Raw genomic sequence first — 12603 nt, 5'->3', positions numbered from 1 at the left:
GAGGCTATTATTTATGCTAACAATACAGAACTATTGTTAAATATGCTTGTGACTTCTTCTTGTTATTCAGGGAAGCTTTTAAATTCAAAGCAGCAGAGGAAAACTGCTACGTACAACACAATGGAAGGGTGATGAGCGAAGCTGCTAGGCAACTGTCTCCCATCCTTTAAGAATCTGCTGCAAAATCAAAGGTATGCCTCTGATTTTTAACATAAGTTGTTAATGAACGTGTGGTAAAGTCTGGCTCAATCAATATTAATCACTTGGTTCTCTAGTTTGCCAGTGACACCTGAACCAACTTCCTTTGATAATATTCCTACCCATTTCATTCAAGATACTCTATCCTTACTCCAGTCACCAGTTAGACCATAGGATGGGAAATATTCTTTTAGGGGAAGTGGGGGACAGTGCAAGTCAGAATTCCTCATTTTAACAGTGAGTGAACTTTAGGTTTATGATGCTACAGAAAACTTTCTCATGAGATTCAGAATCATAGAAAAGACCTAGGTTGGAAAGGGCCCTTGGAGATCATCTAGTCCAATTCCCTATTCCAAGCAAGCTAAAGTGTTCTTCAAGTCTTCAGATTTTATTCTTTAAAATTCCTTTTAAGCTCTATTAAATTTAGACTCTTTTTTATGTTTAAGCTGGTTTTAAACTAGAAAACCTTTTAGAGTTCTTAAAAAGTTGCTAAGAAAACAAAAGCCAGTGCATTCAGGAGAGAGCCATAAATTAGTAGCTTTGATCGTCTAAAAAGTGTAAGAATGTAGGCACTGGATTTGAGAGCAGGTGGTGTTCTATATTTCTCAGGAACCCATATAATAACACAGGCATTTAGTTCCAGGGATTTGTTCATAAAGGCTTGGTGTGGTGGTATAATACAGAGCAAAATAATTTCAGCACAACAATTAGTGTTAAGTGAGCGACAACCTCAAAGCAAAAGTATTATCTCAATAACCTCAGAACATTGCAAGTGTAAGAAAAAGGGGGACAACTGTCCCCCCATTGCTGGGTTGGATTCAGTATGAAGAAAACAGTGGTGGAGACAAGCTGTCTCTATGAAGGCAGTTCAGAATGCCTTGAATGACAGTCTGGAAGGGCACCAGTAGACACTTGTAGTAAACAATATTGGTTTAGTCTGCCATGTGAGTAAAACTCCAAAGATAAGATAACGTACATGCCTTTTAATATCTTTCTTGATCAACTCTCAACTGATTATACAGTTAGAAGCTTTGAAGCCTAAGGAAGGTGTATTCTGCTTTGAATATAGATGAGACCACTCCAGGTTAGAACTGTGTCAAGAGTCCTCCACCCATCTGTGGGCTACTCTTCCTAGGAGCTGCCATAAGGTACAAGATGGAAACAGAGATATTTTGTATGTCTTCTTGGAGCTCCTGTTTCAGGCTCTGCAGGCATCAGAAAAGCAGTACCTTTTGGTTTTAGTCTTTGTTATTGTTATGTGGGAAAAACAGTGAAAGTAACTTGTTTAAATTTGGGTTAGAGGGTTGCACCAAGATGAAAAGACCGTTGGAGTGTACAGCCAGCTACAGCATACCTGTTCTTAGTGAGTGTATCTCTTTCCCATCAAATTTGCAGTAGAATTCAGAGTACCATTTTAATCCATGAAATCCCTTCCTGAAGAAAAATCACAGGGCCCCCAAAACATGATCTTTTACAGCACCAGTACGTCACTGGTGTGCCAAGCCTGAAATCACATAGCAGAACACGCACCACTGAATGCTTTCTGCCTCCTTCCCCTAGCAGCACCTTTGCCTGTGGAGTCTCTTTGACTTTTGTATAGTAGCATTTGCATGCTACCATGACCAGGAAAACCTTCCTGGAATGCATTAAAAGTTGAAGGCAGTTGTACATTACAGATTCATCTGTACTACATTCTTAGTGTCTTAGTGGAAAGACTGTGACAGTGGAGACAGTGTGCTAATACCTGCTGTAATATGATGAACAGGTTCTCTTCAGCTGAAATACCTGTGACACAAATGTGTCAGTAGGTAAAGCTCAACCAGCCAGTCAAAAATAGCAGCACCACAGTGGTGTTCTGGCAGTATTCCAGAATGAAGTTTCTGTGCCCCTGTACTGAAAGTTTCTCCACAGTCCTGCAAATTCTTTAGCTGGTGGGAAAGACAATTTAGACTATAATGATGAAGTGTGGTGAAATACAGAAATTTAAATTCATGAGTCCTATAGCTTAACCTGAAAACAGCAAAGAGGCTGGTTTTATTTCTTTAATTGTTTGGCAGTGGTCAGGGAAGTTTGATTTCAGTTGTGTCAAAGACTCTGTGATGATGTGATAAAGTGATGCTTATTTTGTCTACAGTGTCCTGCTGGGTGGGATGATACATTTTTTCACCATAATGAGCCATTGGTTATTTTCAGGGAGGAACAACTAAATTGTGTAATTACTTGTCCTTTAGGGCACTAGCACATAGGTCTCCAGCCCAGCCATTTCTTTCCAATTTAATTTGTACTGTGGTTCTTACAGGAAGATAAGGTGCTAATGTGAGCCACATAGCTCTAGTGCATTGATTACAAAGCCTGTTCATCAAACACAGGATCTGCTGTCTGCTCATCCTCTGAACAGTCTGGCCCACATGAAGGTCTTGCACAAAAACAGTTTTGGTCACAACAGATGTTACTACATGAGAGATAATGATCCTCTAGTCCAACATTTCACCCAGCTGTCTTGGAACACTTGTTTCACATATACCTATTTTGCTAACACCCACCAACAGTATCAATATCTACACAAAGGACAGGAGTGGAAAATTAGATGGTACACCTTAAAAGTTCAGAACTCATGGCTCAAGTCGTATTACCAATAAGGCAAATATTAGCTCTCATGTTAACTTTGCATTATATTGAGCCTTGCATAGAATCCATTGTAGTGGAAGTGACTATTTTTTTCCCCTCAAGGCAAAGCGCATCATATGGTGTTAGTTATGGTTTTGTATGCTGTGTCAAGTATACTTCCAGTATTTTCAGAGAACCTGGGAAATTAATCGGATGACAATGGACAATACTTGCTCTGTTTGCATAAGTTCCTTTTAAAGATGGTTCAGGTGGAATCCCACACACTGACAGAGTAATTATACCTTTTCTTTGAGATGACTGAACCTGCCTGGAGAAAAGAAGCTGAAGGAGATAGCCATATGAAAGTCACGGTGAGGAGCTGAAAAGCTCCAGGTCAGGCATAGAGAAACCAGGAACTAGGCCTTAGAAGCAATAGAAATAACCCTTCAAGAAATCAGAGGATGATTTCCTGGTAAAACCCAGACATAGCACAGATTCTACACTGCTCATCTTTTCTTTTCTTTAGGTAATAGACCAGATCAAATACCTGTGATCTGTCAGCAACTTTTATATCAGTGGCCACACAATAGGTGGTTCTAGCAAGGTGAGGTCGTGTTCCACCAGAATAAGAGGTCCCAGATGTTAATAACAGCTGATGATGTCTGGTTTCTGTTTCCACCACTTCTGCTCATATAGGCCTGGTCATGAGGAAAAATAGTATTGTGGGCCACACAGCCCTCAACCTGCAAGTGGTTCCAGCACAGCACTCCTATTTCATTAAACCTGGGCAGTTTACTTAGTGAGACTTCTTGGTGTCTTGCTCAGATAGTCTTACGTGGAGTAAGTCTCAAACAGGTTTTTGTAGTGTCCAAAGCTGGTGTGAAAAATAACCATCAGAAATGCTATTATGTGCATCTCTTTGCACAACTGTTGACAGTGCAAGTCTTTTAGATCTAACTCCAAGGGATGTCATCATCTCCGGATGATAGAATAGAATAGAACCTGAGACCTGGAATAGAGTAGTAGTGTATATCTCAGGCTGCTCTCAGCTTAAGTATCAGGGATACTTAAGGGATTGGCTCTTCCAAGTGAATAAGATCTGAGCAGGAAAAAGGGACAAATGCTAGTGAACCAAGTGTTGTGACCATGTTCTGAGCCAGAGTGAAGATGCTGTACAACCATGACATTCATCACCATGGCTGCTCAGGCACTACAGTGGTGACAGCACTGTTGCCTAGCAGCTTCGGGAAGCTGATTCACCCTTTTATAGCTGGTGAATGAGAATGGGCAAGATTCACTGAACTTCCTCATGTCAACACAAAAGCACCACAAGTTAGCTGGAGCTTTGAGATACCTCTGCCTAGAGCATGGTCCTCCAAGAAGTGTGGAATCTGTACTATGCCTGGGATTTACTAGGAAAGTAAACTTTGGAAATATTGAGGAGATCAGGTGCCATGCACACTGAGAGACATGGTAGAAACTGAGAGCAACACTGAAGTACATGTGGAAGCAAGCAAGAGTATGGAATAAGCAGAAAAAAAGATTATGTCCTCCTCTCATAGGAGATTGAGAACAATGGCAGCTTTAATAATACTATGATCCATGCAGGAATGTAATTGGGGGAAAATAAGCTCCATAAACCAGCTACCAATAGAGAATTGAGCATTGCCGTATGTTTAATGTGTAGTAATACAGTTTGGGAATTAGTGGCAGCAGCAGAATTCATGTGATTTCTGAAATAACAGATATCCAACTTAAAGTTACTGTGAAAAAGGACTTTCTTACAGGCAAAGACAGCTGTAAAGCATGCCTCCCAAGAAAACATACCAGCTAAAGAAGAATGAAGGCTTTTTACAAGGGCAGGTGGTGACAGGACAAGAGGTAAGGGCTTTAAACTGACAGAGGGTAGATTTAGATTAGATACAAGGAAGAAGCTCTTCCCTGTGAGGATGCTGAGGCGCTGGCACAGGGTGCCCAGAGAAGCTGTGGCTGCCCCATCCCTGGCAGTGTTCTAGGCCAGGTTGGATGGGTCTTGGAGCAACCTGCTCCAGTGGAAAGTGTCCCTGCCTGTGGCAGGGGGATTGGATCTAGATGATCTTTAAAGGTCCCTTCCAACCCAAACCAGTCTGTGATTCTATGATTTAGAAGCTGCTAAGAAGCAATGCTACTCTGCCTGGTAACTGAATTTGTTTATGGTGAGATATGAGAAGTCCTTTTTCGTCAGTTTCAGTGTTTTTAAATCAGTTCAAGCAGTCAGGCTGTTTGTGCAGCGTGGGGAGCCTTGAAGAAATGTCAGAGTAAGTGAATTCTGGACTCCTGATACTTTCCAAGGTGTCATCATTAGCTTTCTAATGTTAAAATGCACGTGTATTGTTAAAATGTATCATTAGCTTTCTAATGCATGTTAAAGGATGGGAATCTACCAGTAGTACTGTAGTACACCTTCCCATGCCCAAGTGTGTTGCTGTCTCAAAACTTCAAAGGCAAATTTGAAGAGATGATGAGAGGGTGAAGGTGGAAAGATAGATAAGAAAGTGACTGTAGGAACTACAGTCTGCCTTTTAAAGGGCTTAGTTTTCAATAGTAGCTTCAAGTGAATTCTAAACAGTTACTACAAAGCAAGATAGCACAGACCTTCTAGCAAACGAAATTCAACAGACATTACTTAAAGTACACTTTCAGTTAAACACTACCTTTAAGCTTAGGCAAAATACCAGTTAACATACTCTAAAAGTCCAGCAAAAGTATCTATGCTGCCCAGAACTGACTGGTATACAGCGTGGTGTTCCTAGGCTGAGCATGTGTTAGCAGAAGCATTGTCTGTACTGGATGCAGACCAAGTCTAACCATGAAACAATTACATATGACAATCCATTGTCATTGTCTGAAAGCAGAAAGGAGAAAACAAAAAGGTATAATTCTGCCTCCACAGCATTATCCAACCTCTTCTGGGCTATGATCAGAGACCTTGTCCATATAAAGCATGTAGATTCTTCACAGCAAATGCCACCTCTGTGTGATAGCCATATTGACACAACTCCAGCTAATATATGGGAGATCTCTGGCATCTGAGGTTAGGCACAAGTAGCAGTGTTACACGAAATACACTTTTCAGCTCTGTATGCAATACAGTTCTGACATTTCCAGTCTGTTAATAATCAAACTAGTCAGGTATTCAGTATGAATCTTAGCTCTTTTGTGTCAGAGAATGCTCTGAATTCATCTCGGTTCTCTTTCAAATGTATTTACTTCTTCATTTTTGGAAGAATGGTTTCAGAAGCAGTTGTTCAAAGTCCTGATTCCAAGAGAATCACCCATTGTACCCATTTTGCTTTTGGCAGTTTGTCAGCTTTCCACCTAATAGTGGTTGGGAAATGACGTCATTAGACAAATCCCTGCAAAAGAATTGCTCATCAAAAGTCAATGAATCCATTCTTCACCTCTCTTAGTTTATCAGGCCTCAGTATTCTGATCTATTATTTTGGCTTGCTCTCAGGCCACATTTTCCAGCTTCCTCTAAAATTCCCAGTTACAACTACTGTATTTTAAATGTATGTATATTAAGCAGTAGGTATATCACAAGCACAAGGGTATGCCAGCTCCTAGCACTGCTCTGAACCTCCTGTGCACAAATCACACGTTCTGTAACAAAGGTTTTGTCTTCTTTCTATCAGATTAGTTTTAGAATGCACTTTTCAGTGTTTTTTCCCAGTCTCTTATGAGAGGGCAGACTTCATCCTGAACATGCCTAGAGCATAGTATTGGGTTGAAATTACCACACAGACAGTTGATGGGGACAACAAAGAGAACAATAGGCAAAACATCATCTCCATGTATGTCTCACGAGGGCATCTGTTCTGCTTAGGGTATAATAATAACCAAAAGAGCTGTGCTAATGAAACAAGTGCAGTTGTGCCAGTACAGGATAACCTCACTGTCTGGCTCTGGTTCACCCAGAAAGACTACCAGGAGGAGGCTGGGGGTGGATTTAAACCAGCCACAGCACATTACAGAGGAAAGTTATGATAATGAGTTAGAAACAGGCTGAACCCAGGTCTACTTCATAAGCAGCAAGGGTAAAGACTTTTTCTCCACAGGAGACCTTGGGACTTGCTAGAAAGGTAAGAGCATGGGTGAGGAAATGGAACTATGTATTAACTAACATACATCCTTCTAACTAAACTACTGCAAAGTCCCTGAATTCCCTTTTCCTTCCACCACTCCCACAGTCCTTCTGTTACAAAGGAAACCTCCTTCAATAGCATAGGTTGTGATGCTAGAGGGACTGCTCAGCTTCATACAAAATAGCTGTGCTTGTACAAAAATAGCTGAGAGCTCAGCTGCCTTCTGGGGTACATTGTGCAGTGGTTTCAGGAATAGATTTTGAAGCACTTCCATCAACTCAATTTTATAGTCATGAAGCAAAAGGAAGTGCCTCTGTCATTATCAGATGTGTGTAAAGTTCTACAACCTTGCAGCCCACCCAGTAGGCCAGATTGCTGCCCCAAGAGTTAATAGCTATTTAAGTCAGATGCTGAGTTCAAAAACGTTTAACTGAATCATTCAGTTTAATACCTAAGGGGCGAAAAGACACCATGACCTTAAACAGACAAAGATGCTAAATTCTTGAGAGACTAGGAGACAGAAATAATCTGTCATGGCTATTTGCCTGGAAAAGGAGACATAAGATGCATTTGCAACATGTTAGAATGGAAAAACTGGGTGATGATTTTCTTTCCCTTTTTTTTTCTCCATTAGCTTTTATTACTTCATGGAAACAATATATTTCAAGGACATATTTCATCACTGGGAGTTACTGGAAGCCAATAGACATCAGTCCTTAAACAGCTGGCTAGCAGGTGAGGCTGCAGAGGTGAAGGGGCTGCAAGGGAGAGAGGCTTAGAAAGCATACAATGCACAGGAGAGGCTGGAGCTGCAGAAGCCCAATTTTGGGAGGCAGAGTGAAATTTCAACTTAAATTATGCTTTTCCAATGTTTAGTACTCCCAGTGGCTCCCCTTCCTTGAATGTGTGTACTCACCCCTACTTCTGGAGGGTCTGGAAGCCAGCCCAGTTCACCCTGTGCAGTGCTTGTGTCAAGCAGATCCACTGAAAACCAAAAGAAGAGTGGAGGGGAGAAAAGTCAGTGACCCAGCTTACATGGCCCATGGAATAACTTCATCCTCTTTTTGTCACAGAATACAAAGATTGCACTTCCTCTCTCAACCCACGTCTTTTGTGACCTTTAACCTTCAGAAAGCACAGCAAGAGGATGGGAATGATACATGTCAGTGCAGTGAGTCAGGTTTTCCTCATATTCGAGCCCCCCTCCCCTGCCTCTCTCATCTCACATATAAAAAATGCAACCCTGACAAATTCTTGTGCTTCCTAAAGCTGCCTGAAAACGGGAACAAGAGGCTGCAGCCTATTGAAATGGGAACCCAGCATTAGCAGCTGAACACATCTTTCCTCCAAATAGGAAGACATCAGACAAAATGGATGTAGAGGTAGGCAATCACATAAATTACCAACACAAAAGATCAATCAGTGTCGCCTAGAGGTACTATTCAGTACTTGAAACGCAGTGGGGAAATACAGAGGCAGTGAAGGGACTTCCCACTGTCACAGCACCCAAACAACAGGAGAGGCATCAGATGCATGAACTGCTGAGCCCTCTGCCTCTGCTCCAGGCTGTCCACTATGGGCTAGAAATCGTTTCACTCTCCCCCCCCCCCCCCAATGTTTTATCCATGATAGCCAGAGAATAGTGGCTCCCAGCCATAGCATTGCCATCTCTTGCAGAATTGCTCTTCATTGCTGTGTTAAGCCTTGGCTCCTGGAGTCATGGGATAAAGGAGAAATTCAGTGGTATGTTCATTTTTATCCCTCAAAGAAGTAAGGAAATGGGATCAGAGTTTGCCCTGAAGTCCTGATTTGAAGAGAAGTTAAAAATCTATCATTCTGTAAGCAAACAGGGAGAAGGGAAAGTAAGCTGCACTGCTGGATGTGCAGCTTTCTGCCTGCCTTTGGGTCTGCCAGTGTTGCCAGGACAGACTATTAGTTTTGGTGCACCTATTGCATGGGAACATAAGGAAACGGGAAAAATTCCTTGGATTCCCTTTTGGATGCCTGCAGGTGTATTCAGAGGGGTTATTTCTAAACATAGAATCATAGAATGGTTTGGGTTGAAACAGAGCTTAAGATCATCCAGTTCCACCCCACCTACCATGGGCAAGGACACCTCACACTAAACCATCTCAGAAAAGAATTTGGGGGTGAAAGGTAGGAGGGGGGCATTATTTAAATGGTATTTAAATAACCAGATTTCCTCCCCCTCATCTGACTGCTTTACAAATACTGCCTGCCAACTATAAGTAATAGTGTTAAAGCGCAGATCAGCAAGAGTCCTGTGGAATGAGGAAGCAGGCTGCGGGCCCAGAATCAGAGATAAGAAGGATTGCGCTGCTGTTCTCACCTCTGAAACACTCTTTCATGATGGGGAGAAGGGAAAAGCAGGAATCCAGGTTTTGCAAGTTCACAGCATGGTCATATGGCAAAACCTTGTTAGCCACAGACTCCCTGTCCAGACAAGGCTCCTCACTCGCTTCCCTTCTGCCCTCAGTTCGAGATACGATACTTGTGTTGTTGGCTCCCAGGGTGAGGTAGCCTGTCCTTCCAGAACCATCACCCAGATAATATCTATCCCACGCACATCAGGCCTGAAGCAGTGATGTGGAGGTGAGAGGGGCTGCGTGGCAAGTTCTAGCACAGCAAGGGAAAAGGAACTCTGAAGCGGTTGGGATAGGAACCTTGCAGAGCCCATCTGCCATGCTGCTGGGCTTCAGCTGCTCAGTGCCCAGTGCAAAGTCCGTTCTCAACAAGTACCTCTCAAAGTGAAACCTGCAACAGAGATTCTCCAAGGAAAGCAGGAATGTGTCAGCAAGACTACAAGAGCACAGGGAGTACGAGTACTCAGGTAGTCAGCAGCTGCTAGCTCTTGGGTCCATGAACTCACTGCTAGGAATTCACGTGGCTGCCTGGCCACATGGGAGGAGGTCTCCTCAGGAAGAAGAAAGACTTCAGATAAAAGAGGATGCCGGGGAAATGAGCTGTTCCCAGATAGACACGTTGAGGAAGAGTGCATCACAGACACAGCCCAACTGAGATGGCTGAGATAGGGGAGAAGCTGGCAGGTTAAGTCCCTGTCTGTTACTGCCAACTGCTGGTCACACACTCATGGAAATCAGAACCTGCTTCTCACCTAGTCTGGCCTTCTCCCCAATGTCTGCTAGCTGTGGCCATGTAGCCGGATCCTTGATACAAATGTGCTTGTCAAGAATGCCTTAAAAGAGCACTTAGCACCCACAGAGTCTGAGAAGAGCCCATGGCCGAACTGCTAGTTACGACTAAGTCCTCTGGATCGAGAGCCTGCAGCAGCAAATGAGGGGGCTGTCCTTGGGATTGAAAAGTCCCAACACCTCTCACTGTGCAAAACAGAGTGGAAGTCTCCGGCAGGAACTAACTGCAGGAGGAGGGAAGGAGCAGAACAGGGATTTACTCCTTCATGCTTCTCTGTTAAAAATTTCCATTCCCCGGATGTTTCATAACCACTGTGCCAAGATGGAAGAAAAAAAGATCACTACGTCCAATAGAAGGGACTGTATGGAACAGGGAAGGGAAGCAAGCGAGTCTTAAGAAAAGAGGTGGAAGAGCCAAATGTAAAGCCCAGCTCTGCCTTCCAGCAGTGGGGTAAGTGAAGGAGACTGTCTCACCTTCCAAGCCTCTGCAAAAATGACTGTCCTCTTGCTCACAAGGGTTAACTCCCAAAAAGGCTTCCCGAGGAAACTGTGGGGTGTTGGCAGCGGGAGGCGGGGGGAACTTTGGGAGATTGTGTTTAAACTTGTTATCTGCAACACTTGTGTTTAAGGCAAACAGAGACAGAATTCCCTTGGATCACTGGATATGCAGAGGCATTTGTGCTTCAACTGGGAAGGGGGAGACACATCTGGACTCAATTCCCTGAGCCACCGTGGTTCAGTGGAGGTTTGCTTCCTTTGCACCCACCTGCCCTCCCTAGAGACCCCCATCCCTCTGGTATCCCCGAGGACCCACACGTGTTGACCAGACCCTGTTCCCTGCCACTCCAAGAGGTCCCTTTCTACCTGCCCACCCAACCCTGCAGGCAGAGCAACTGGTGGGTCCCACGCTTACCTTCTTTCCCTGGCACCTCGGGAGGAAGGAGAGCCCAAAGGAGAAGGAGCCCAAGGGAGAGGTCGATCCCACTGCTCCAGGTTCTCAGCTCCATCCTGGCCGGAGAGGGGGCCTGGCTCCCAGCCCCTGCCTGCTCAGGCCTCTGAGCCTTGGCTCCTGCTCGCAGTGCATGAACCTCTCCTGCAGCCTCCTGACTGGAGCGCACACATTGCACAACCTCCTTTGCCTGGCCCACAGTTATGATGAAAGATCAAGGCAAGTGGGTGGAGAAGCCGTACTGCCTTTACCTGTTTTAAAGGGGCTGGTCACAGACTTCCCATCTGGCAGGCAAATAAACCCACCTTAAAGGCAGCCACCTTTTCCTGGGAGCCTCCCTCCACCTTTGCTCCAGTCCCGTAAGAGGCTCCCGGTTGCCACCTCCTGGGCAGCCCTCGCCACCGTCCCTGCTCCTGCTTCCGCACCCGCTCCGGGCCGCTCTGCGGAGATGGAAGCAGCCTCGACGCTGCGATGAGGGCTGCTCGGTGCCCATTTCACTGCGGTAATGGGGCTGATGTGGGTATTTAGGAGGGTTTCCTAAGTCTGTACGCAGTGGAAGCAGCCGTGGCTATGCCACAGAGCGATAGCCATGCTGTTTTATCTGGCAGAAGTACTGGTTTTCTTTCAGTAAGTGCCTCAGCATCAATAGACAGTGCCTGCTTTTCAGTAGAAAAAAAAAATCATAGGAGAGGAACTGAACTAGGATTCTCTTTCTATGTAGGAAAGATTTTAGTTTCCTCCCCAAAGCACATAAATATGAAGTAATTTGATTTTTGTTGTATCTCTCCTGCCATTCATCAAGGATGTTACCCCTACCCATACACAGCTTTTCCACCCCTCCCCATATAATACAGATGGCATTTTTCCTCCACTTGCTGTAAGGCTGCATTCCTTTTGCTCTCTTCCTCCTCCTCCCCAAGGAAGGCCAAAGAAAGGACTTCATCAGGATGGCTATTGAAGCTAGGGGATCTCCACCCTTGGAGTTGTTCCAGACTCACCAGGACACGGCCATGAGCAACTTATCTACCCCTGGAGTCTGCCCTCCTGAGGTCCTTTACATCTACATTTTTGTGGTGAGTTCTTTGATTCTCTAACTGTGCATCTTTGGCAAACCCAAGAAGTTTGAACACTGGCAAGAGAAATTTAAGAACAAATGGTTAAAATACTAAAGTTTTACATTTTACGTGGCACATGAAGTAAAACACCAGTAATTCAAATGTTAATGTCATTTAGAGGAGTTATATCTTAAATTTATTCCAGTTTCATCCTGTCCAAAGTGTTCTTTTCTCAGTCTACAGTGCTAAGTCTTAGATTTTTAGGCCCACCTTTCCCCCACATTTGAATGATTCCCATTGCAGCACCAGGATAAGGTTGGCCTTGTCTACCTCCCATATCTTGTTTGCAGTACTGGAATGTATCCATTTCAGCCTTTGTAAAATACTGTGCCTTCTTCAGTCTACGATGTGCAATGGGGCAGATCGACCCATGGCTAACTTCTTTGTGATAGGTGAGGCTTACATAGACATGAAATGGGAAAGAAACATTTGCAACT

At 44.0% G+C, this 12603-nt stretch overlaps 1 protein-coding gene across 1 annotated transcript in view; it reads right to left on the bottom strand.

Annotated features, from left to right (window-relative positions):
* Positions 1-11298, bottom strand: part of EPHA1 (EPH receptor A1) — a 29528-nt gene extending 18230 nt beyond the window's left edge. Inside the window, exons 1-2 of the mRNA XM_034060059.1 lie at positions 11016-11298; positions 7846-7913 (exon numbers count right to left, since the gene is read on the bottom strand). Of these exons, the coding sequence (XP_033915950.1) occupies positions 7846-7913; positions 11016-11109 (162 nt within the window). The 5' untranslated portion in view covers positions 11110-11298. The remainder of the gene's footprint in view (positions 1-7845; positions 7914-11015) is intronic.
* Positions 11299-12603: the final 1305 nt, after the last annotated feature.

The sequence above is a fragment of the Melopsittacus undulatus genome, chromosome 2 (genome assembly GCF_012275295.1).
Source record: "Melopsittacus undulatus isolate bMelUnd1 chromosome 2, bMelUnd1.mat.Z, whole genome shotgun sequence".
Classification (NCBI taxonomy): Eukaryota; Metazoa; Chordata; class Aves; order Psittaciformes; family Psittaculidae; genus Melopsittacus; species Melopsittacus undulatus.
Note: the sequence above shows the minus strand (reverse complement) of the source record. Positions and strands in the feature narration are given on the sequence as shown.